Source organism: Akebia trifoliata, chromosome 6 (assembly GCF_017979445.1).
Source record: "Akebia trifoliata isolate Shusen 1 chromosome 6, ASM1797944v1, whole genome shotgun sequence".
Lineage (NCBI taxonomy): Eukaryota > Viridiplantae > Streptophyta > Magnoliopsida > Ranunculales > Lardizabalaceae > Akebia > Akebia trifoliata.
Window position 1 is genome coordinate 27,265,973 of NC_141380.1, and position 26,085 is coordinate 27,292,057.

Consider the following 26,085-nt stretch of genomic DNA (forward strand, 5'->3'; position numbering starts at 1 on the left):
GGCAGAGGTATGGGGGAGGCAAGGGATGATTGAATCAGCGAGATGTCCCGAATAAACAAATAAAATCAAATGAAGTATTCATTCATTAGATCAACACTGAATTTCCCACATGTGGCTATATATATTAGTAGCTAGTGAATATCCCATGTCACACCCACGATTTAAGATCTAGATTTTTCAGAATCTCGAGAGTGTAATGCAAAAAAAAATCCAAATCAAGATCTTTAAAGCTTAAATACAATATGGATTTCTTCCAAATAATTTTGACCAAATTTTCCCTAAAAATTAGACTTATAAAAAATTTTCATTTGTAAAAATATACCTGTATAATCAAAATCCGTATATCCACTGCATTCCAACCACCATATTATAACGAATATACATTATTTCAAACAAAATATAATTATGATTACAATCCAAAAGTGTACATAGATCAATTACATATTTTATATAGATCAATAGTTGTCGACGTCATAAACATTAACTCTCATTTTCTAGACATACACATACAAAAATACACAACACACATGATGCTACTATATATAAGGAAGTCAAAAACTACACAAAATAGTTCCATTAAACTCAAATCTCAGCTCACATATAACAAAAATAGTATTCATCATCCTGATATTGCAATCCCTTTATATAATGTTCTTCATCAGGAATATGCATCTCGATAGTTGAGACGTCTGTAATGTTTTATTAGTAAGGTGAGTAACAAGGAAGTTATTCAATAGTAAACTCACATTTCAAATTAATAATCATAATATGAATAGATAAACAAGTTAATATATTATAAATAATGCATATTTTTAAATAAATAAATTAAATGAATAACAATCAAAACATTATAATCTTTAATAAAACGATAATGAAATATCTCCATCTCATAATGAAAAAAAAAAAAAAAAACATAAACATGTTATAAAAATATTAATCGTGATGGTGTATGTGATAAGAATGATAAGGTACATGACCAATACAAAAGTATCAATCTATATATCGATACTCCAATACTTAACCAATATGAAACTCATCATTAGTTCCTAATTTTATGATCGGTCTGACAATTTATCATAATTAGTTGATCGTGTTTTTCAGCTCAAGTTGACCGTTGATCCCTAACGGAGATCTATCGTTTGACTACTATAGATTATAAATGATCATTTGACAAGCTAACTTCATCACACCTTTGTAGTACTCATGTGTCTTCATTTGATCTAATTATCTACAAATCATCTTTATAGTATAATTTTTTATTTTTCAATAAAAATAAGATAGGAATTTCTGGAATAGTAGTTACAAAAATATTCTTAAGTAGTTTTTCATACTATTGGAGAGAAGATCAAACCCTTATTATTCTAAATTAATTGATTGCTTCCGAAAATAGTTACCAATTCATTTTATAGGCATTCATTACCCCTTGAATGGATAACAAAAATAATAATTATATTTTTTTAAATTCATTTGAAATATATTAAAATAAATTTACAAGTGTGACAATGTTCCCAAGTATTCTAGAATTATAAACATACAATAATATATCAAAAGTAATAAATCATAAAACAGTAAATATGGAGATAAACTGTCCTACGATTACCGTCCTAATTGCATCTCATGCTCTATTACGTAGTGCTCAAAAATATTCTAAACTTAAAAATTCCTTAACACAAGTACATACAGTCGAGAATCTCATTCTCAATTATAAACAATCGAGACTTTCATTCTCGATTTCAAATTTAAACTTAAACATTTTATTATTTTTAATAAATAATCACTCAATGAAAATACATTTCAAAATAGGTAGTCTAAATAGTTTTTAAAATAAACACTCTACGAAAATTACTATGAAAATCAATTTGTCAAACAAATTGATTTTTTGGTTACACTCACCCAAATTCATTTACTTTTATTTCACGATATTTAAATATTAGATAAAAGATATAAAACGAATTATTCTATAATTCGATGCATGAATTTTGAATGTAAATCATAATAAATTTGAAACTAATTATCAAAATTGAAATAAAATAAATTTCATTTAAAACTATACTACTAATTTGAAATTACAAGTTTCATACCTTCGTAACTTGGTTTAACGTGTCCCTAAGACATTAAAATAATTTTTCAAGCTAATTTCATCAACGATTCGATAAAAAAAATCTAATGATTAAGTAGATCTCGAAGTTGTGGATATTTTTTTCTTCAGTGTCGAATCTTAATTCATATCCTAAATGCGTTTAAATCTTGATTGAAAGCAACGTGCAAGAACCCACTTTCTAATTTACTCGTCTTTATTTCGATTTCAATCTCATAGGTATAATAAACATCTAACTTTTTTTTTTACTTTATAATAATATAATATTTCATATTATAATATATAAATGAAATACAGCTATGTATCAAATTTTCTAATACGTTTTAACTTATAATATATTATAATATTATATTATATAATATAATAATATAACAATATATAATATATAATATAATATAATAATATTTATATTTATATTAATTACACTCTACCCCTTGAACACTTCAATAATATTAAATCTATTCATTTTATATAAATAATTATAATTAAACCCAATTTTAATAAAATAATTTATTTTAATATTTTAATAATATACAAATAATTAAATAATAATATTTTTTATTTATTTATTTTTCTCTATTACGTTCGTTACATTAGACCAATTCGAATTATGTGTTTTTAATTTTTGAAATGCCTCATCGATTTTTCTCTATTAACTAAAATACTCCTTACGCCCTAAGTTTTCTTGATAAAATTAATATTTTCATAGCTAATCATATTAAACTCGGATTTAAGCATGCTAGTAGTTTAAACTATATTTTTTTATGCTTTTGAATTTAACGGTAACGTCTGTTTGATCAAAAGAGCTTCCTTTAAAATTTTGAGTTTTATCTACTTCGATTAAATGTTTTAATTCTTCGATCATAATCGTTATAAGATTTCTCAAATTGTACATTTTATTTAACAAATTATCCTTTTAGAAATTATTATTTTAGATCAATAATATCACAATTTATTTTTATTAATTCTTATTTTAAAACTTAATAGGGAAATATGTTAATATAGTTGACTTAATTGCTCAATATATATAATAAATTTTATGGCGTTACATCCCTCATTTGGTGAGACAATCTACCAGGGGTTCCATGGACTATCTAACACCTTGTCACGTGTTACGGTATTTAAATAACTACATTTTTGTGAAGGGGCATGTAGAGATTCAAAGACACGACCTGGGGAGTAAACTCAATCGCTCCTTATCATCTTAACTAACTCATCTGATATATTAAAACCATTGACCCATGAACATTTAGCACATCTTTTAGTCTATCTATCCACTAAAATTTATTGGGAGCCATTCAACACTTTTTCATCATGAGTTAGTTAAACCCTTGAATGTAACATTCAAAATGTAAAATGTACAACTACTTTCATCTAGTCATTTTTTGATATTTTTCTAATCCTTTTAGTATTTTAACTTGCATTAATTAGTCTACTTTTTTGTAACTAGGTGATCCTGTGAAAGCGGGCCAGCCATCGGACTGTTGGGACCCAAAGACTAAGCTTATCTACAGGACTAGTCCTCGGACCGCACACACCATCCCAACCTGTCACGTGAAGTCATTAAGTAGCCACCTTAATGGTAAAGGGGTTATAGAGATTCAAAGTCATGATCTGAGGAGCACATCCAGTCGCTTCCTTACCATCTCAACTAGACCCTAGTGGATAAGTAGTCAAATTTATTGGTATGATCATCGTGGACTAGATTAATATGAAAAGATGGATTTTGTTAACGTGTGCCCTTAAAGTGCAATAAATACACTTTGGAAGTTGGAATTGGATTTCAATAAAAAATAATTTTTTAAAGGACATTTTCAATACAAAATTCAATTTTAAAAGCGTATTTATTACATGTTAACCGTTTAACATGCGCCAAGACCCTGAGAAGATTTATGTTTTTTATGGTATATTATCGCATAATGATTTATTCACAAAGACGTAATTTTGTGACTTCATCTCCTCACTGAACCAATTAAGAGTATAGACACCCTAATTTGCACGAACTCATTTAAAAATGGCCAAATTTTCAAATCTCAAGTTGAATTCAATTAAGAGCTTAAAGCCCTTCAACAGGCCCACATTGCATAATAATTGCCACTCAACACTTTTTTTCATGCATACATGTGTCATGTCATGTCATTTTGCAAACCCAAACCTTGTCCCTAATCCATATCTAATTTCATACCCACTTCTTTAACTCGTCGTTCTAAATCCATAAACTAACCCAATCCAAACCCATTTTCTATTAACCAATCTATTACCCATACCCTAACCCAATATTAAGCCCACATCTAAGTCTAGTCCAAATACCCAAACCTAAGTCATCCTAAGTCCATAATCCAAATATCAAAACCTGAACCATCCTAAGCTCATAAACCAAGTCTAAAACAAAATTCATACCAAGCCCATTTTAAGCCTACGGTCTAATACCTACCATATCCTCTAATTGGACCTCCTTATTAGATCTTAAGTAGACCATACATTTTTCTATATACGAGAGTCACTACAAAGATAAAATTAGTTTCAAAATCATTTTGGGTGCCTATTCAAACCCATTTCCAAAGAAGAATGGTGGCGACTCCAAACAACGTAACATTGAAGTTCTACTACATAGGGGCGATGCATCTTTGCTTGAAGGTTAAGTAGGTTGCAAATGATTGATTTTAAAAATGAAAAATCAAGGGAGGAAGATGATTGATTTTGAGGAAAAAAAATCAAAGGGTTTTGAGCAATAGGTTGAAGACAAGAATGGATAGCGTTCAAGATTATTTCGTTTTTTTTAGCCAAGCTTCCAAGCGTAAGGCTCATGCCTAGGCCGACTCTACCCTAGATTGGGTAAGGATTTGGCCCCAAAAAAATTGATTTAGCCTCGATAGTAGGCTTCTAGACTTTTTTTGAACACCCAAATGCCCATGTAGTTTTATTGTGGCAAAATTGATATATTTTTTAGAATAATTTACCAAAATGGAGAAGTTTTCGAACTTATTTATCAAAATGGAACACTATACATCTTATTTTCAAAAACGGTAATTTATCGTTTTCGAAATTATTTTATATTATCCAAAGGTAAAAATAGTAATTTTCATATTTTGACTATCGAAAATACCCTTTTTGTCGAAAAGATCCTTTTGACATTGTATAAAATACATTCTTATCTCATGTCAAAAGGATTCTTCCGACAAAAAAGGTATTTTCAGTAGCAAAAATATGAAAATGATTGTTTTTACCATTTTAGCAAAATAAAATATTTTCGAAAATGGTAAATTATCATTTAAAAAATAAGATGTATAATTTACCGTTTTGATAAATATTGATATGTCGTGGATGTTTTGGTTAATTTTTCTTTCTTTTTAAGAGGAGAGGAGTGGGGGAGTCCAAATCCTATCTATAATTGGTATTGAAATACACTTCCAATGTCTTTGTCATCCATCCAATTTCTTTCATTGATATGTGGATTCTAATGTGTATCTCCAATTTAAATGGAAATGTCACATTAGCTTCCAACTAAAAAATGGCTGGTCCCATATCTTCCCTTGAAGTAGATATAGTTAACTATTATATGATCTCCATAATGCTCTCTTGATGAGCAATCAAAAATTATTTTTTGTTTGGGTTAGGGTTAGGTAGACCCTAACCATTATATACTAACAAAAAAGATAATTTAAAAATCTAGTATACAACCGACCACTCACTAAAATATTTATCAAGTATCGGGCAATGGTGATTTAGACACGGACCACCACATTTTGGTCAATATTAGAGATGTCACATGTTTTCATAAAGATGCCCCTCCTTTTCTAAGAAACTAACAAAAATGATCTAAATGCCATCAACTTTAGTTGAAATCCATTGATTTTCTCTCCCAAAACCACTTATCTTCAACCTTAAGATTCTATCTTCTTCAATCTTCAAATATCATAAATAAAATAGGATTTTTGGATAGAAAAATCAAGGGTTTCTATATGACACTGATTGAATATGTTAAAAGACCCTATTGATTAACAACTAGATGAAAGATCTTTAGGGTACAAAATTTTACCCTTGACTTTAACCTTCAAACCTCAAGAACAAGATAAGATTTTTAGAGGAGAGGAAAAAATATGGATTTTGGATAGATAAATCAATAGCTTTTCATAATACATTAAAATTAATGGGTTGAAGATGAAGTTGAATATGTTAAAAATAACTTACCCTTGAGATTAACAACTTGAAAGGGGTTGAGTATTAGTGAGAGAAAAATCAAGGATATTGGCTAGAGTTTTTTCTTTTTTCGTGGGTATCCCACCCTTCAGGTGAGACTAATCCCACGGTCACACACGCTGCCCCTCAGAAAGTCTTATGTGCAATTCATTGCTTGGGTTTTGAACACTTGACCGACCCTTCCTTATGAGCTTATCAAGGCTCAGCATGCACTAGGACGACCCTTTGGGGTTGATTTTGGTTAGAGATTAAGGACAAGGGCATTTACGTTATTCTATGTTAATCTCTCAAATGAAACCAAGATCAACAAGAGAATTTCACCATCATTAAGAAAACATTTGGAGCATCTATAGTTTCAAAACTCATCCGAGAATGAGACCAAGGCATATTGCTTGAATCGTCTCGGTATCAGGCATGGACGAGACGGACAGACAAGTCAATTTTTCGGACAAGATTTAAAATCCCACATTCATTTTTCTCATTTTTGCATGAGATGTCTCAAATGCATCAAAAAACTCGTCCTAGACAACTCGACATCTGGCATGGACGAGAAGAGTCGTGAAATCAAGTTTTAAAACCAAGGGAGCATCTTTATTATTTAGTGACCTAAGTGTGTACCCATATTGAAAGGAAGTCTACAGTTTGCAATGATATTATAGGCAAGAAATCAATTGTTCTATTGATCATTCCAAAAACGTGGTTGATTGAAGAAGATTCAAACAAATAATTTCAACTTGATTTCGTTAACAATCCTTTTCAACTTTTAGGGGTATCCCCACATCCTTAAATGCATAGAAACACCATCATAGAATTGGTGCCAACAAATAAATTCCTCACACCCCCATTGACAAACCAAGTCAATACCTTTGTCTGTGAATTTGATGTTAACAAATGAGAGTGTTTAGCTGTTAAATCAACAAGCTATCACATGTCATGCCCTTCAAAAAGTTGAAGTAGTTTGTTTGATAGAGAAAAAAAATCTTGGCTAAATGTCTTGAATTTTTTTATTTTTTTTAGTAAGGATTTTACCCTCATGAATGGTCCTTGGCTCACTTTTTGCCATCCAAAAACACGATCCAATGCTTCATGGTTGTAAAGGAAAAAATTCTATGAACTTTAAAAAAAAATTTAATTGTTGAATTCCATTTACCAAGTTTGAGAGTTATGTGGAAGTTCAATAACCGTTCATTTTCAAAACCATGGATCAAGATCAAAAGAAATTGTTTTCGAGTTTTGTTTTTTGGATTTGAGTTTTTCAAAGAAACTCTTAGAGAACTGTGGTGTTGGTTTGCTGATGTGGTAATCCATTTGAATAAAATGACCCTTAGTAAGGTTCAAAATCTTATTAAGTTAGTAAGAAAAAGATTTCTCATTTTTTTAAGGACATGTGGCATCTTATCAAACAGATTAAGCGGTCCACTTAACACATCAATGGTTGTCCCAGCGTTGATGAACTGGCAGACAAAACTCGGTCTCGTTGTTGATTTTAAGCCATTGGATTGGTCCAATTATTTGTATTTATTTTTCCTGCTTGGATCACTCTGTTGTTACTTTCATAAGTTCTCAATTTTGAGTATGGTTTTCAAAACTCGTTTTGTCATCTCGTCTTGTTCAAGGACGAGACTGAGTTGTCTTGGATGAGTCAACACGTCTTGCCAAATTCAAATTCACAGTAAACAAAATTTCTAGGAAGATTTTGAATTTTATTCACATATATTTATATAAAATTAATTATACATTTTTTAATAAAATATTGTAGATAAAAGATGTTTTATCATTAAATTATATTTCATTTAAATAATAAGTATTTAAATTTAAAATATAATTATTTTAATAACAAATACAAAATTCACTTTGACTTGACCGAGTTTTACTACTCGGGCGAGATTTTCAAAATATTGTCTGACGAGATTTTGCACATGTGAGACGCATTGTCTATCCTGCTCATTCATAAACGATACCAAGATGACTCGGGCAAGATTTAAAATCATGTTCTAGAGGTTGAAGATTTTTTTTATCTTTTAAAATTTTCTTAGTAAAAATAGAAAATAAAATAACTTTGGGAAAAGGAAATGGGTGTGAAGAGTAAAAAATTTATAGTTATATGAATCACTCATGGCTTTAAGTCTTGCCTGAGATCCAGACGACTCCTCTGATTCGTTTCTATATTGTTCACGAACAAGATAGATAGACAAGTCATCTCAAATCTAATGTGTTTCTCAAATGAGGCAAAGGGTGTTCATTGTTGAATAAGACAACTTGAATAATCAAACGACTCGGGCAACAAAACGAGTTTTAAAATCATGCAACCAACCACCAACAATTGATGTGTTAATGAAAGAGAACTTTAACTAACACACTAATTTTTAGCTCATAAAACATCAATAATATCAAAATGATTGGTGTGTTGTTAGTAAAAGTTGGTCTGCCAATATAATCTTCTAATAAAAACGGTTCAATTAAACTCTCCGCAAAACCAAGACTAAGAATCCAAAAGGCTAAAGTCTACTAAACATTGATTCCATTTGTGTTCGCCTTTTCAAAACCAAACCCAGAAATCAAAATTTCCTGAAAAAAATTCTTCAATCCCTCCACTTTTGCCTTCAATTTAGCACCAATTCATGTACTTTGGTCAATAGGAAGTACTCTTAGTAGACCCATCCATGGCTTCTTCCCAATTCCTCTGCAACCACCGGATTTATCCTTCCTTTAATGTGAAAAAATCCAACAATCTCTGCAGAAAAAGCAATCTTTCTGGATTTTGGAGACATGGGTATTGCAATTTCCATCAAAATCTCCAATTTCGTTCATCCCCATTTGTCAGAGCCATGACTTCTGATTCTAAAACTGGCAGAAAACAAGTAGAGGTATGTAAACGTACTGTTAATTTTTATTTACAAAAATAAAATATATTTGTTGAATTTGCAAAACTATTTGTTGGTTTTAGGTGGTTTATAACCCAGATGAAAGGATTAATAGGTTGGCTGATGAAGTGGATAAGAACACTGGCCTTTCAAGGCTCACTCTATTTTCACCTTGCAAGGTAATCATGATTTTTTTATTTTTTTTATTATTTGATTTTAAGTTTTCTGGATGGTTTTGGATTTTTTTTCTTAATGGGCTTTAATAGTCTAAGTTGCATATATTATCTCCTGAAGTGCAGATTAATGTTTTCTTGAGAATAACAAGTAAGAGAGAAGATGGGTTTCATGATTTGGCTTCTCTCTTTCATGTAAGTTAAGTCATCCCAACTCCTTTGTAAGAGCTCAAACTTCAGTTCACACACACTGAATTTTATTTTTTTTATTTTTAAAACCAAATATTGGATACTCTCACTATGTCAAATGTTCGTCCTCTGGCCCATGTGATGGCCTTGGCCATGGGGAGTGGGTGTACATGGGAATACTAACAAATGGTATTAAAAATCATTTTCATATTGTGAATCCGTGACCCATCGACAATGATATCGCACCATTTTGTAGGATAAACTAGAATAAATTGTGACTAATTTTCTATATCATATAATAGCATTTAGAAAGAAAAAAAATGTGTTGAATGTTAGATTTGATGGGTTTCAATTGCTAATGCCATGAACAAAATGGTCTCAACTTTTACTTCTTTCAGGTAATAAGTCTAGGAGATAAAATAAAGTTCTCTCTATCACCGATGAAAACCAAAGATCGTCTTTCAACCAATGTGCCAGGAGTCCCACTTGATGAAAGAAATTTGGTAAGTTGTAATTGCAATCTAGTGCATTTATTTTCATATTTTTTCTAAATTATTTAAAGTTTAGAATCTCTATTTGCAGATTATAAAAGCGCTGAACCTTTACAGAAAAAAGACCGGCAGTGACAACTACTTTTGGGTAAAAATGAAGTCAATATAATTTTCTTGGGTAGCCTTTGGGAAAGCATACATCCTGTTTTTTTTTTACGAAAGGAAGGTTTCTTCTTGAAATTGTTTGATTTTTTTTATAAAAAAAATTATTTATTATATTTAAATATGATGGCAGATTCACCTAGACAAAATAGTGCCTACTGGGGCCGGGCTTGGTGGTGGAAGTAGTAATGCAGCAACTGCACTATGGGCGGCTAACCAATTCAATGGTTGTGTTGCCTCTGAAAAGGAACTTCAAGAATGGTCAAGTGAGATTGGTTCAGATGTTCCTTTCTTTTTCTCTCATGGAGCTGCCTATTGTACCGGTAGAGGTGAGGTATGTTATGGCTAATATAGAATGCAACCCCAAAGTTAAGTTAATCTTTCCATCTCATGTATTTCCATGACCACAGAAGATAATTGTGCAAAATACTAATATTTTTCAAATGCATAATTGGATTATTGTGTAACTCTAACAATTGTATAATTCAAACTTTGTATCATGGGCTTTAGCACTATCTTAGAACCATAGTATTAAATTTTGAAATTCTTTGGACTTTTGATCAAGAAATACATCCACATTTACTGTCTAGAATTGCTTGCATAGATATGTTTGTTCCACATATTACGGCAGTTGGTCCGTAAGTGTTTTTCAACTTGTAATACCTCAAGAAATTAGTGAATGTAAACGTTCATGGAGAGATCATATTTAAGGAAGAAAGGTGAAGATATTGTATGTACTATTTCCATGTTTGATGTACATTCGCAGAGAATGTGCAGCATGAATAAGACCTTCTTTGGAATGCTCATCTGTCACACGTCACTCATATAAAGGTGATTATGAAGAAAAAAACGATTACCTTTGGAGGAACCCAAGGTTAGCATCGAGACCACTGGAGCTTTTTCATTTAGGTGTCTTTGTAAGTGGGCGTATTCCCCATGCTCAGATATGTATTCCACACTTAGTTTATGTATGAGTACTTGCTATTTGTATGAACCCATTTCTTAATAGAGAAGTACGAAGTATTTCAAAAGTTTATCAAGCTCAAAAGCTTAATAGAAAATGAACACAATTTAATAAGAGAGCTTCTATTGGCACCCCAATTTTCTTAAATTATTTATCACAATCCAATTAAAGATTTAAACACGCTATTCAAACATTACTAAGATTTGGCTCAAATTGTTATCAACATTATAATACTCATTCAAACACTTTCAGTAGTTGTTACAATTAGGATTAGGCTCATGTAAAATCCTAACCTAAAAATAGAAATCTAACAAAAAAGAGAGCTATTATTGGCACCCCAACTTTTACTTATTCTCAACCGTATTTCTTTGACTTTTTTTTTTTAAATTCAGGTGTAATAAGTAAAAGTTGGGGTGCCAATAGCAGCTTTCTTAATAATAAGTTGCTAGAGATCTTGACTTTGGAGGAAAAGACAAATTGTGAGAGTTTGATGCTTATTTAATTTCATGGGATCTATTGTAAATTTTGGATGCCCACACACTCTATTGCAAAAGGAAAAAATACCTATTTGGGTATGTTGCATGCAAAAAATCTTAGGCCAGCTTGAATTCTTAATTCAAGTTGGTTAGGCTACGTTGAAATATCTTCCACCTCTTCGATCCATTCTAGCTATGCTGCTTCAAGAATAATCTGAGCCTCGAGAAGAGAGAATGATATAAGAGCACTCTTTATCAGCCTAAACTTCAGTATAATTTCTTTGCTGCATCACTTGTTGCCGCAATCATAGTTTTTGGCTAAGTAGGCTACTGAAGCCGTTGTTATCAACAATTATCTCTAGGAAAACTTGGTTTTCACTCACTTTTTGTTATGGCCAACAGAATAGAATATGTGCATAAATCCAATAAAAATTTATAATTTGCATAAATTTTATTAGGCCTGATTGTTTTGGTCTTCTGACAACATAGTGTTCCCAGATTCAAAGACTCGAGGCACTATTATGCAGGCATGAGCACTTGAGCTACGTGAGCTTTTTGTTGTGACTTTGGACAAGAGTCACCAAAATCAACTACACCAAGGATTGCCAAGTCCAAGGCTTACTACCCAAAATGCAGCCATCTACAAAAGGTACCATTATTGATAGCCAGATAGGCCCTAGAAGATCAGCAAGGATGAGGAAGCCAAATAGGTCCAGCTATCTAACATTCTGACATTGTCACACTATAGGGTTTCTCAAGATCAAAGATTCGAGGAACATTTGAATTCATTGCATGATGGGAAATGTAATGTAGGGACATGTGACACATGGAATACATAATGATGAGACACTCCCTTGCGTCAAAGATGACTACAATGAGTTCATTTCATTGGCTGCAACTTCTAGCATTTGTTGTAAGTAGACATTAGAAATGCATTTCTTTATAGAGACCTAGAGAGAAAAGAAAAGAAAAGAAATATATATATGTATATATATATATATGGAGCAGACAACAGGGTTTGTGAACGATAATAATCTGAAGTATGCTTGCAAGCTGAAAAACGCATTATACTGCCTAAATGCAGCATCAAGATCTTTTATTGGGAGAGAGTCAAATTTGTAGTACTCTATGTGTATTAGGTATTGTCAGGTGATTTGGGTTTATTCATAAAACAAAGGGCCGTTAGGTGATTCGGGTGTATTCATAAAACAAAGGGCCAAGTTGCAATCGTTTTACTTTATGTAGATGATCTCATTATCATATGGTGCCATGGAAAGGTGATTATTATGTTAGACAAAATACATTGAGGATTTGCAAAGTAGTTTCGGAATCTTGAACTTCAAATAAATCGTGTCACATATGGAAGTAATCTTAGATTGAGAGCAGAGGTTGGAGATGAGGTTAACATGATGCTCATTTGGTAGATTTATAACAATTCATGCAACATTCAAGAAAGGCTCGTATGATTAACTTTGGGATCTTGTGAAGTAGAAGTCCAACTTGAGCTAGTTGGGTTGTCTGATGTTGATTGGGCTAGATATCCCTCAACTAAGCAATATAGTCAAGGAGCCAACGAAATGAGGTATGACCAATCATTTGCTCAACCATGCCTCTAGGAAGGGTAGGTAGGGTATTTCATTAGAGAAATCCTGTTGTTTGATGTTAATCCATTCCTTTGGTTGAGTTCATACTAGCGTGCCATTGTTGGGATGTTCATGTGCAGTGGTTGTACATTCTCGCCAATTGCCCCATCTGTTAGACGGGCAACTAGTGTTTGATGAATTGTATGTACTATCTTTAGTGTAGTGTTGCATGGATTGATTGCTTGGTGTCAAAGTCCATATATTCCCTAACATGTGGTGTTGAAAAAGATTTAGATTTTCACTTGGGTTGACCTCTAGAACTGGATCCACTGAACTAGACGAGAACCCAAGGGAAGGATAACTAAAACTCAATCCTGATCCTTAATTGGCTTTTGGAAAAGAACTTGAATTCAATTTACAAAAGGCAAAGGGGGTCCAACTTGCATGTCATAGTAACAATTGAAAAAGATAGATTGGGTGATAACTCTTTGGAGAGGATGTAATATGATACAAAGAGTGTTCTGAAAATGCTTTATAACTATGAGTAATTAAACTAGTTGTATGGTTTACTTCATTGTGCGTATTCATTATCTTTTAGTCCAAGACGCTGTTGGATAATGCTTATCCATGGATCAGAAAGGTACCCTTGGGTACTCTTCTACCATGTTTACAGAGGGCCTGTTTTCAAGAACATTGAAATTTAGGTTGATTTCATTGTGACCACGACATTATTATGAATAATGTTGACTTCACTTAATAAATAGGAGATTTTAAAGTTTGGAAAAGCTGACCTTTAGAATTTGTACTACTGTCTGTCCAGGTTGTTCAAGATATTCCACCTCCAATATCCATGGACATGCCAATGGTTCTCATAAAGCCACAACAAGCATGCCCCACGGCTGAAGTTTACAAGGCACTTCATATTCAAACTCAGTAAATCCATTATTACTTCCATAATCATCTTATTTACTCATAAAGACATCTTTCCAAGACAATTATTGTTTTGTGCAGCGGCTTAGGTTGGATAATACTAGTAAGGTTGAACCTTTAACATTGTTGGAGAAGATATCTGAAAACGGAATATCTCAAGATGTTTGTATAAATGATTTGGGTATGAGAAACTTCTTAAAATACACTCATCTTACCTTCAGTTTATTTTCTTTTTGAGTTTATTTGGACCCCCACTGATTGATTCTTTTATGATATCTTCTTCTTTTTTCCAGAGCCTCCGGCATTTGAAGTCCTCCCATCTCTGAGAAAGTTGAAACAACGTGTCCTCGCAGCTGGTCGTGGACAGTATGATGCCGTTTTCATGTCAGGAAGGTAACTTAGGCCTTGCACCGCTTCTATTGAGACACTATTTATTTACTTTGTTAATTTCCAAATGAGATTGTGATAAAAGATTTGAAAAGCATTTTCTACTCTTCTTATGATCGATGACTTCACCACTACTCTATTTGGACCACATTATAGTTCAAAACTTGAAAAGTTGACTCAATTTGAATGTTCATCAAGTCAAGTCTATTGGGTGAATCAAATAAATATATTAAATATTTAAAAATATGTTTAAAAATAACAATCTCATAGCTCATTCAATTTCTAACCCAAGTTGGTAAATTTTCAAGTTGACTCGGCTATGAGTTGATTGAAATGAGTTACTGGGAAAGTAAATTTGGGAGTCAATAGATTTAAGTTGACTCGACCGAAATTCTTTACGATGCACCAGATTGAGCTTGGTTTTGATAGAGTGAATGGGTCTGCTATTTCTTGAAATCCCATCGTTGATTCAAAATCGCGATGTTTAAAACATAGGACCATATAATTGCTATATGAGGTCAATTGCTTTTACAAACACGCTAACACCTTCCAGTGCACAAATTGATTTGCGTAATATGTCCATATTCATTTGATGTTTGAAATATGCATCCATAGATGACATTAGTAAATAATCTAATGTGTCATGCTTCTTTTTTATGTATCTTTTGTAGTGGAAGCACCATCATTGGAATCGGTTCTCCAGATCCCCCACAATTTGTTTATGACGACGATGAATACAAGGATGTGTTTTTATCAGGTAAGCCTCAAATATAACAACCTTTTCTTCTTTCCATTTGCATTGTACTAGATTGGGGTTCTGCATCAGTCTGATTTCATTTTCAAACACTACTCCAAACCCATTGCAGTTGGGCTGAGATTCCTTTAAAAACTTTGTGGAATTGTTAAAGGTGTTTTGATGGCTTCATTAGGCCATTCTTGTTAACTTATAGGATGAGAGAGTCCTGTGGGGAGTGCTTAGGTGGATCTCCATTTAAAGGGGCTCTGTAGAGTTTGAAGTAGGAAATGATTTTATGGTGTATATAAATTTCAGAGAAAACATTTCCTCAGAAAGACCAATTTCCCTTATGGTCCCATGAAAATGTTTTTTATTGGAATTTTTTTTTAGTTGGTGTTTGATTGCATCTGTGAAAATGTCAAACTTAGAGTTGGTTACTTGTCTTGGGTTGTGCTGGTAATTGTAAGAGAATAACATCAGGATTTTCCTACATTGACTCAGGAAAATGATTTTCCCATTAAAAGCACAATCATACACCTGCAAATCGCATTTTTCCAAGAAAACCATTTTTCCCTCAATTTTCCAGATGAGAGAGGAAAATCTGAAGTGACTGTTCCCGTCATAATCACCGAATTCTGTGACCTTTTATCACGAATTTTTTCCTTCAGCAATTTAATCATGAGTATGTCATTAAGCTTCATGATTAAATCACAAACACACGATTGCAATTAAATCAGGATAAAATAAGATGACTTTGATGCACTAGTTAGAGAAGACTATGATGAAGTTGTAAAATGTAATATATTTTGAACAATACAAATCTTTCAAATGTGTTATAAATCTTTGGTTACTTGTCATGGATAATATCAATATGAGGTTTGGTGATTTATTATTGGAGTTAAACATGGAATTATATAATATATGAACACCACCTAGTAGGAACAGTTACACGACCTTAACCCTCGTTTTTTTTTTCTTCCAATTTTACCAAAGTTTCCTAATGTTTACCTCGTCGACTTATTCCCAAACCCCGACACGGTGCCTGTGTACCCATCGAAGAGTCTCAAGGCACAAATTTTGGTAGAGTTTGCTAGAACTCCCATTGATTATTTTCTGTTATTGAAGCTATGGTACGATCAGATGCACAATTCAATCTTAAGTTGGACCACATTTCAGTGTTTGCTTTTATCGTAAAGTGTTTGACATTTTGCATTGTACTACTGCAGAAGCACGATTTCTCGCTCGTGGAGAGAACCAATGGTATCCGGAGCCCACTTCAATAACAAGTTTGAATGACTCATCTGAAGACGAAACATCAACAATCAAGTAACAAGACTCTTCTAAGATGAAAAATTAGAAAATTGCTTGTTGTTTCTTACATTTTACTTTCACCTTGAATCCACAATTATCTTGTTTTCTTTTATAAATTCTTATAAATTTAAACAATAAAAGCAAATTGAAACAATTTTTCATCTTTATTGTTTCTTATAATACAAACTTTCAATAATAGAGGACTTGGCTCACCCAACTCATCTTTGTGTCTCAAACTGTACAGCATCTCGTTTGACAAGCAGGTGATATTTTGAAAATCTCGGATGAGTCGATAAAACTTGTCAAAGTCAATAAAGAACTCATCATTAGTAGGAGTTTCTACAAATTTTATACCAGACCAATTATTAACTGGAACTCTCATATATTTTACCCTACTTGCAGATCATGAAGCTTTGAAAATTGAATCTAGAGTTTATGAAGCTTTGATTAAGTGAGTGCAATTGGTACTACGTGATGTGTAACTAGTTTGTCCTTGATTTAAATATTTATCATCTAAATAAAAATATGATTTTACGATGAATTATCTTCACATCTATCTTATTTTATATATTAAAAAAATTATAAATATTTATAAAGAGAATTATTTACATATAAATAAATATTTATAAATCGAGTTAAATAATTTTTCTCTTAGACAACTCGGTAACGTAGTGAAATCCAAATCTTTGTTGTTGTAATAGCACCGTGGCATTGAACACCCTGTGTTCCAGTCCACTGGTGAAGACGAGCCTGACGATATCTTCTAGCCCCACCCTGAGAACAATCCCAAGGATGTCAAAATAGCAAATAATGATGATGATGTCCCTGTTGTGCTCCATGAAGGCATGTGTATCCAAAAAAGGGGTTGCCCGAAAAACCTTATGTGCCTATACTTCTTGTGCATCAAGAGAGAGAGAGATCGGATGAGGTGTCGGAGATTCATGGTTGGTTTTTGACATGTTGAATCATCGAAGAAGACAAAGAGGCACCTTGGCCTGCAGTCGATGGAACTTAGCGTGTCAATAAAATTTTCCATTATGAAAATATATGCAAAAAAATTCCTACAAAATTCTATAATTTTAAAAATCTTACGCTATGTCTGGATTGGGAGAAGTGGAGAGAAGAGAAAAAAAATGAGTCTCTCTGTTTCTCTTGTTTGGATTATTAAGTGTGGAGAGAAGAGAAGAGGGGAAAAAAATGTGCGTTTTCTTTCTCTCCAAAAGTGGAGAGGAGGAGAGAAACCCTTTTTATTTTATAATTCCAACTCTGCCTCTAGATCTCTTTTAAAATATTTTAAAATTTTAAAGTTGTCCCAAGTTCTCTCCTATCAATTCAAATATGGTGGAGAGAAATTGAGTTTCTCTTCATTTCTCCTATTTGAATTGTTAAGTGGAAAGAGAAGAGAAGAGAAAAAAATGTGAGTTTTCTTTCTCCCCAAAAGTGGAAAGAAGATGAGAGAAATGAAACTCTACCCCTCGATCTCTTTTAAGATATTTTAAAATTTCAAAGTTGTCCTAGATTTTATCTTGTCAATCTAAACATGATAGAGAGAAATTGAGTTTCTCTTCTCTCCACTTCTCTTAATCCAAACATGAAGTTAATAAATTTCTCTTCTCTTCATTTCTCTCAATCCAAACATAATGTTAAATAATTCTTAATATTAGAGATAGATCCTGTCTTGCACGATTTAAATGGTTAATAAACAAGTGGCTTAGGTGGGTCGAGAGAAACAAAATCAGGGTCAATCCAAACCCACTAACTATTTTTTGTTTTTTAAAGTTTGTCGTGTTAAGATGACCTCCCCTACCTAAATTTCTCACAACCTAATCACCACAAATTAAACTAATGTTTTTTTTCCGTACGTAACATGTGACACGTCATTTGGAGTGAAAGCAAGAGGAAAAACCGGAGATCAACGCAACTAGAAAAGATCAAAAAACGCAAAGAGAAGAGTTTCAGTCGTATAAAACAAGGAGTTCTAAGTTGCATAAGAGTCAGTCGTGTAACAATAACAACAAAAACAACAAATCTGAGAGATTTTCGCACGATTAGAGAAGCCTTATCGAAAAAAGAAAAAATTCAAGGAGACGAGTTTTGAAAATCAAGAAAAGAGAAAAGAAAGACAAGAGAGAGAGTAGATTAAAAAAAAAAAAAAAAAAGAGAGAACGATGAAGAAGTCAAACTCATTGCAATTCATCGGATGTCTACGGATTGGGCACAGAACCATAGATCCTTTTCATCGGGATACAGCCGCGTGCATTCATCATTATTCTTATGGATATGTTGAACAAGAAGCACTAATCACGGCAGAAGGTAATGTTCCAATAATCTGAGTTTTTCATTATTATTATTTTTTCTCTTTTCTTGGTAAATCTTTCGATAGTAAATGCGTCATCTGGGTTAAAACTGGAAAATTGGCGACATTGGGTTCTCTAATCAGACTTACCAAGCAAGGGGGGCCTGGTCCAAATGCAGCCAGAGCGTCCTAGATTCTTTTTTTTTTTTTTTTGTTAGTAAAACCAGCTAAAGCCATCAAAAAACCACATTTCACAAGAAGCAACACACTTTTAACAAATCCAACCATTTTCCCTGTCTTTCTTTCCAATCATTCAAAGTTCCTTCTACAGAGATGGGGAAGTAACAAACTGCCTAGGTATGCTAAAGATGTCCTTCCCAGCAAAGGGAGATGTCCACTCACGAGGTCCCTCCGAAGTTGACGTTGATGATGACTCCATCCCAACTCCGTCCGACAACCCTGCAGTGCAAATACCATTCAAACTTGCAGACCTCATTGACGACTTTGTGCTAGCTGAAGTTGACGATGACCATGACTCATACGTCTGACCATTCTTCACAAAAGATGGAAGACCTAAACACAATCCGCTTGACCTCGGTGGTGAAGTTGATTCCACACTCCAGTCTATATTGTTGTAATTACACTGTGCCATCGAACCCCCTGAGTTCCAGTCCACTGGTGAAGATGAACCCGATGATCCTGTCGAACCCCACCCCGCGAACAACCCCAAAGAAGGTGGAATAGAGATTGGCGATGTTGATGATGTTGTCCCTGTTGTGCTCCATGAAGCTCCCCAGCCGACTGCAGGGGACTCCATTGGGTTTGACACAAATGAGTGATGCTGAGGTTGGTGGTAAAACTGATGCGAGTTCAAACCGTTAGGATTAGGGTTCAAGCTCGTTGTGGTCGGACCTTGCATTAGACCCCCATTCGACCTCATATTCTCAACCGCCGCGACAACATTGTTTGGGTACCATCCGGTGCTTGTCACCGGAGGGGAGGCACTGATGTTTGTGGGTACCGGGCTCTGCTTTGCGTTGATGGACTGTGGACGTTGCATCATGATCACTGGCCCCTTCAATGTTCCTGTTTGAAGGTTTTTAACTTCACTTCCAACTATGACATACCGAGCCTCAGCTTTTGTCAGTGGAGGTGCAATCTGCAAAGGAGGTGCCGAAGAATATGAAACAGGACTTGAACCCATACTCGGCCACCTCTTCTCTACTGGTGCCGCAGCTTGCTGCTTTACCCACTCTGACTTCAGCTGAATCCTCCTTAAAGACTGCAAGTTTCCATTTGCAGATTCCGGAGATGCCAGCATAGTTGGCGGTGCTGCCTTTGTGTAGTTAAAATTTCTTTCATCCCTTCTTTGCTGTATTGTAACCGAAGCATTGGTCATTGTCGGGGGTCTCATCAGATTCTGCCCAACAGAAACTGCTACCTTACCACCATTTTCTTCTGGTTTTGACAGAGAAGCAGTTAGTTCCTGCTTCTGTGCCCTTAAGGTCTCTACTGCTTTCTCTAAATCTCCTTCACATGCTACAACTGCTCTTTCAACTTCCTGCTTTGAGCACTTGTACATTACCTCCATATCTGCAATTCGACTAAGCTCTTCGGTTATATCAATCTTCAAGTTCTTCCCACTCTGAAGGTTCGAATTCTTGTTCTCGACTGCTTCTTCACCACCCTCGAATAGCCAAGCAACCGATTCTTCTATCCTACCTTCATTTGACATGAGAGCTATCATTGCTCGCTCGGAAGAGAAACCCATTGCCACAAGTTGCTGAGCGAGAGCTTCTAATTTTCTGGACATCAGGTATCCATTGCAACGCTCATGCAACTCCTGTGCTCGTTTCTCCCTCTGACACTGATGCTTCCTCTCATTTTTCTGTCGGATTTTTTCACGCTTGTCATTGTCAGAACCAGGGATAGCCTCCTGACGGACAGTAGTTGTGGCTGTCTTCTCTTTCTGATCTTCTGACTCGCCAGAACAACTATCATTGTTGGAAACAGAATCATACTCGGCTCCAGTCCCAAGTGAACTACCAGAATGATCGTCTGTCTCGTCCATATTTCGGAAACGGCCATTGCCATGGACTGGTGGGGATGATGCAGTTGGTGATGCTTCAAGGGTATGAAATGTTCCCGAAAGGGGATTGTATGCACTTGCTGTTATGCCATTGCCGACTGTACCGGGTGCAGAAGGCTTGAAAGAAGCCTTCTGCTGTTCCTTGGCTGCTGCCCTGGTCGAGGACGACTTATCCTTGTGTACGGATCTCGATGCTGGAGACATTTCTTTGAACTCCAATCCTGCGAAATACAAGAAAAAATAAATAAAATGACTACCTCTTGAGAAACCCTAGAAGAAAATCGAGTATATCCACTTATGTGCTATGTCAAGATAAATGATGTAGATTTCCCTATATTAGATTTGGCAAACTCAACTATGAGGATACAAATAACACAGATCTATGCTACTAGTAACAAAATTGGTGAAGAAACTGTCTCATGGTTAATGACTTAAAAGGATAGGATGGAAGCAAATTTAGGTACGCTGGGCAAAAAGACACTATAATTTTTTTTCCTGAAAAGAGGGTAAAATAGATGATCTTGAGCTAAATGTTCACAATACGCATATGGATGAAGCAACCAACCCATGACTATGATAAACCTAAAGAGTCCAAACAAGTATCCCTTAGAAACAATTCATATCTTATTTTGATAAAAATTGAACATAGATAGCATGACTTGCTCAAAGTGGAACATCATTGAAGTCCATAAATGAATATTGGTCGTAAACAACCATAGTAACTGATAAAAAATAAAATCCACAGTACATGAATTCAATGCAGGGAATGTAATTTGCACGCAAATAATTGTTTTCTTTCCTATCTAATCAAGTTCCGAATGATAAGAAGTATCTGTATTCATCTTGCAGTGTTATGAGAATAATAAGCTTTGAAATGATGAAATTGTATGGTCGCCTGAGAGACGCTCGTCCAAGATTTTTTTATTTTTTTATATTTTTTTTGTGATAATTACTGGTTCAAGATTTTGAACTATTTACAAGCCTTAAAACATTCCAAAATACATTTAAATATCATAAGATTGGCAACCTACCATGCAAAATTGATTCAGTAAAATCAACCTACAATTTCATGAAACAATTTGATTCCTAAACATTGATTTAAATAAAAAGTAGCCAGGTCATGAGAATAGGTTATTATGGTTAAGATAAGAATTGGATTAGACATCAAGAGGCAGAAAATTCATGTCATTATATGAACTTTTGAAAGTAAAGGTAGAAAAATATATATTGGTGGTTTTAGCTTTTCTAATTACCCCCAGCCTAGAAACAAAATTTTCCATTGCAATGCCATGGTGAAAACCTAAACAATTTTGCTAAGAAAGATTCACATACATTGGAGCTTGAGATCAACATCAAGTAATGTAGCATTTTATTTCTTTATATTGGTAAATCAATATATTAAGTACAAACATGTTACCAAGTGTGAACTGTTTTAATCGGCAAAAGCAAAAAAAAAAAAAAAAAAACCACAAAAAGGGAAAAAAAAAATAAATAAATAAAAATAAGAAAAATACCATACATATATATATATATATATATATATATATATATATATATATATATATATATATATATATATATATATATATATATATATATATATGGTCAGATTAGACAGCCAAAATCTGTCCTATATGGGCGAAAAGTTTCAGATTGGCCTGATTTTCTGTGAGGGTGATCTCTATGACGAGGAGATTATCCCACGAAAAATCAGCACCCAATCTAAGACTTCTAACCCCATCAAAAGTGATTTACAAATTAATGGCAAAAAATCGACGATCCACAATTCTAAACCATTTTTTATGGGGTTAGAAGTTTCAGATTGGGCTGATTTTTTGTGAGGATGATCTCCTCACCATAGAGATCATCCTCACAAAAAATCAGCCCAATCTAAAACTTTTAAGCCATATAGGACAGATTTTTCCCCCTAACGTTGTTTGTTGAACGCTACCCTCTCTATATAATAAAACACAACTGAGTTGGTACAATTGTTTGACACAAACCTTTGTGAGGGACTCACTTTAACCATTTTATTAATTTTTCTCTTTACCCCCTCGACTTTATTTCCACTCTTCTAATTTTATTATATTTCCTCTTTTACCCAATTTAACTTATCTTATTGCTTTTCTTCTTTTACCCTTTTAGCCTCAAAATTCTTTAATAATACCCTTTCAACTTTACTTTTTTTCACTTCTATTCCCTAAACCCTCCCATCAAGTTATAGTTTTGTGGGACCCACTTTATTTCCTTATACTTCACCCCTTATAACTTTACTATAGTTCCTCTTTTACCCCTTTAACCTACTTTATTATTTTTCCATATTCATTTGATGTTTGAAATATGCATCCATAGATGACATTAGTAGATAATCTAATGTGTCATGCTTCTTTTTTATGTATCTTTTGTAGTGGAAGCACCATCATTGGAATCGGTTCTCCAGATCCCCCACAATTTGTTTATGACGACGATGAATACAAGGATGTGTTTTTATCAGGTAAGCCTCAAATATAACAACCCTTTCATCTTTCCATTTTCATTGTACTAGATTGGGGTTCTGCATCAGTCTGATTTCATTTTCAAACACTACTCCAAACCCATTGCAGTTGGGCTGAGATTCCTTTAAAAACTTTGTGGAATTGTTAAAGGTGTTTTGATCACTTCATCAGGCCATTATTGTTAACTTATAGGATGAGAGAGTCCTGTGGGGAGTGCTTAGGTGGATCTCCATTTAAAGGGGTTCTGTTGATTTTGAAGTAGGAAATGATTTTATGGTGTATATAAATTTCAGAGAAAACATTTCCTCAGAAAAACCAATTTCCCTTATGGTCCCATGAAAATGTTTTTTATTGGAATTTTTTTGTAGTCGGTGTTTGATTGCATCTGTGAAAATAGAGTTGGTTGCCTTGGGTTGTTCGGGTAATTGTAAGAGAATAACATCAGGATTTTCCTACATTGACAAGAAAATCATTTTCTCAGGAAAATGATTTTGCCATTAAAAGCACAATCATACACCTGCAAATCGCATTTTTCCAAGAAAACCATTTTTCCCTCAATTTTCCAGATGAGAGGAAAATCTGAAGTGACTGTTCCCGTCATAATCACCAAATTCTGTGACTTATCATCATGAATTTTTTTTTTCAACAATTTAATCATGAGTATGCCAGTAAGTTACGATTTTTACAAACTTCATGATTAAATCACAAACATCACGATTGTGATTAAATTGGGATAAAATAAGATGACTTTGATGCACTAGTTAGAGAAGACTATAATGAAGTTGTTAAATGTAGTATATTTTGAACAATACAAATCTTTCAAATGTGTTATAGATCTTTGGTTACTTGTCATGGATAATATCAATATGAGGTTTGGTGATTTATTATTGGAGTTAAACATGGAATTATATAATATAAGAACACCACCTAGTAGGAACAATTACACGACCTTAACCCTCAATTTTTTTTTTCTTCCAATTTTACCAAAGTTTCCTAATTTTTACCTCGTCGACTTATTCCCAAACCCCGACACGGTGACTGTATACCCATCAAAGAGTTTCAAGGCACAAATTTTGGTAGAGTTTGCTAGAACTCCCATTGATTATTTTCTGTTATTGCAGCTATGGTACAATCAGATGCACAATTCGATCCACATATAATCTTAAGTTGAACCACACTTCAGTGTTAGCTTTTATCGTAAAGTGTTTGACATTTTGCATTGTACTACTGCAGAGGCACGATTTCTCGCTCGTGGAGAGAACCAATGGTATCCGGAGCCCACTTCAATAACAAGTTTGAATGACTCATCTGAAGACGAACCATCGACAATCAAGTAACAAGACTCTTCTAAGATGAAAAATTAGAAAATTGCGTGTTGTTTCTTACATTTTACTTTCACCTTGAATCCACAATTATCTTGTTTTCTTTTATAAATTCTTATAAATTTAAACAATAAAAGCAAATTGAAACAATTTTTCATCTTTATTGTTTCTTATAATACAAACTTTCAATAATAGAGGACTTGGCTCACCCAACTCATCTTTGTGTCTCAAACTGTACAGCATCTCGTTTGACAAGCAGGTGATATTTTGAAAATCTCGGATGAGTCGATAAAACTTGTCAAAGTCAATAAAGAATCATCATTAGTAGGAGTTTCTACAAATTTTATACCAGACCAATTATTAACTGGAACTCTCATATATTTTACCCTACTTGCAGATCATGAAGCTTTGAAAATTGAATCTAGAGTTTATGAAGCTTTGATTAAGTGAGTGCAACTGGTACTACGTGATGTGTAACTAGTTTGTCCTTGATTTAAATATTTATCATCTAAATAAAAATATGATTTTACGATGAATTATCTTCACATCTATCTTATTTTATATATTAAAAAATTATAAATATTTATAAAGAGAATTATTTACATATAAATAAATATTTATAAATCGAGTTAAATAATTTTTCTCTTAGACAACTCGGTAACGTAGTGAAATCCAAATCTTTGTTGTTGTAATAGCACCGTGGCATTGAACACCCTGTGTTCCAGTCCACTGGTGAAGACGAGCCTGACGATATCTTCTAGCCCCACCCTGAGAACAATCTCAAGGATGTCAAAATAGCAAATAATGATGATGATGTCCCTGTTGTGCTCCATGAAGGCATGTGTATCCAAAAAAGGGGTTGCCCGAAAAACCTTATGTGCCTATACTTCTTGTGCATCAAGAGAGAGAGAGATCGGATGAGGTGTTGGAGATTCATGGTTGGTTTTTGACATGTTGAATCATCGAAGAAGACAAAGAGGCACCTTGGCCTGCAGTCGATGGAACTTAGCGTGTCAATAAAATTTTCCATTATGAAAATATATGCAAAAAAATTCTATAATTTTAAAAATCTTACGCTATGTCTGGATTGGGAGAAGTGGAGAGAAGAGAAAAAAAATGAGTCTCTCTGTTTCTCTTGTTTGGATTATTAAGTGTGGAGAGAAGAGAAGAGGGGGAAAAAATGTGCGTTTTCTTTCTCTCCAAAAGTGGAGAGGAGGAGAGAAACCCTTTTTATTTTATAATTCTAACTCTGCCTCTAGATGTCTTTTAAAATATTTTAAAGTTGTCCCAAGTTCTCTCCTATCAATTCAAATATGGTG

General features: G+C 33.7%; 2 protein-coding genes and 2 long non-coding RNA genes across 4 annotated transcripts; 2 read left to right on the forward strand and 2 right to left on the reverse strand.

Moving 5' to 3' along the window:
* The first annotated feature begins 8,768 nt into the window (after positions 1 to 8,768).
* Positions 8,769 to 16,731, forward strand: CDPMEK (4-(cytidine 5'-phospho)-2-C-methyl-D-erithritol kinase). The gene is made up of 11 exons (XM_086446307.1): positions 8,769 to 9,165; positions 9,246 to 9,341; positions 9,462 to 9,530; positions 9,923 to 10,027; positions 10,107 to 10,163; positions 10,311 to 10,511; positions 14,021 to 14,113; positions 14,212 to 14,311; positions 14,424 to 14,523; positions 15,189 to 15,274; positions 16,480 to 16,731. Exons 1-11 carry the CDS (start codon positions 8,962 to 8,964, stop codon positions 16,581 to 16,583), a joined length of 1,215 nt encoding a protein of 404 aa, XP_086302433.1. The 5' UTR covers positions 8,769 to 8,961; the 3' UTR covers positions 16,584 to 16,731.
* Positions 16,477 to 17,885, reverse strand: LOC147400581 (uncharacterized). Its single transcript, XR_015179424.1, has 2 exons — positions 17,657 to 17,885; positions 16,477 to 17,559 (listed from the first exon to the last, which is right to left on the reverse strand). It is a non-coding gene; the product is annotated as an uncharacterized LOC147400581 (long non-coding RNA).
* Positions 17,886 to 18,732: 847 nt separating this feature from the next.
* On the forward strand, positions 18,733 to 24,929 carry LOC147400582 (uncharacterized). The gene is made up of 3 exons (XR_015179028.1): positions 18,733 to 18,877; positions 23,358 to 23,443; positions 24,678 to 24,929. It is a non-coding gene; the product is annotated as an uncharacterized LOC147400582 (long non-coding RNA).
* LOC147400583 (uncharacterized) lies at positions 19,130 to 21,187 on the reverse strand. The gene has a single exon (XM_086446308.1). It carries the CDS (start codon positions 21,151 to 21,153, stop codon positions 19,186 to 19,188), a length of 1,968 nt encoding a protein of 655 aa, XP_086302434.1. The 5' UTR covers positions 21,154 to 21,187; the 3' UTR covers positions 19,130 to 19,185.
* Positions 24,930 to 26,085: the final 1,156 nt, after the last annotated feature.

Bases quoted from the DNA above. Each gene is read 5' to 3' on its own strand.
- CDPMEK (XM_086446307.1), top strand. From the start codon at position 8,962: ATGGCTTCTTCCCAATTCCTCTGCAACCACCGGATTTATCCTTCCTTT. The intron at 9,531-9,922 runs GTAAGTTAAGTC...TACTTCTTTCAG, and splicing joins ATTTGGCTTCTCTCTTTCAT to GTAATAAGTCTAGGAGATAA. The intron at 10,164-10,310 runs GTAAAAATGAAG...ATATGATGGCAG, and splicing joins GCAGTGACAACTACTTTTGG to ATTCACCTAGACAAAATAGT.
- LOC147400583 (XM_086446308.1), bottom strand. From the start codon at position 21,153: ATGTCTCCAGCATCGAGATCCGTACACAAGGATAAGTCGTCCTCGACC.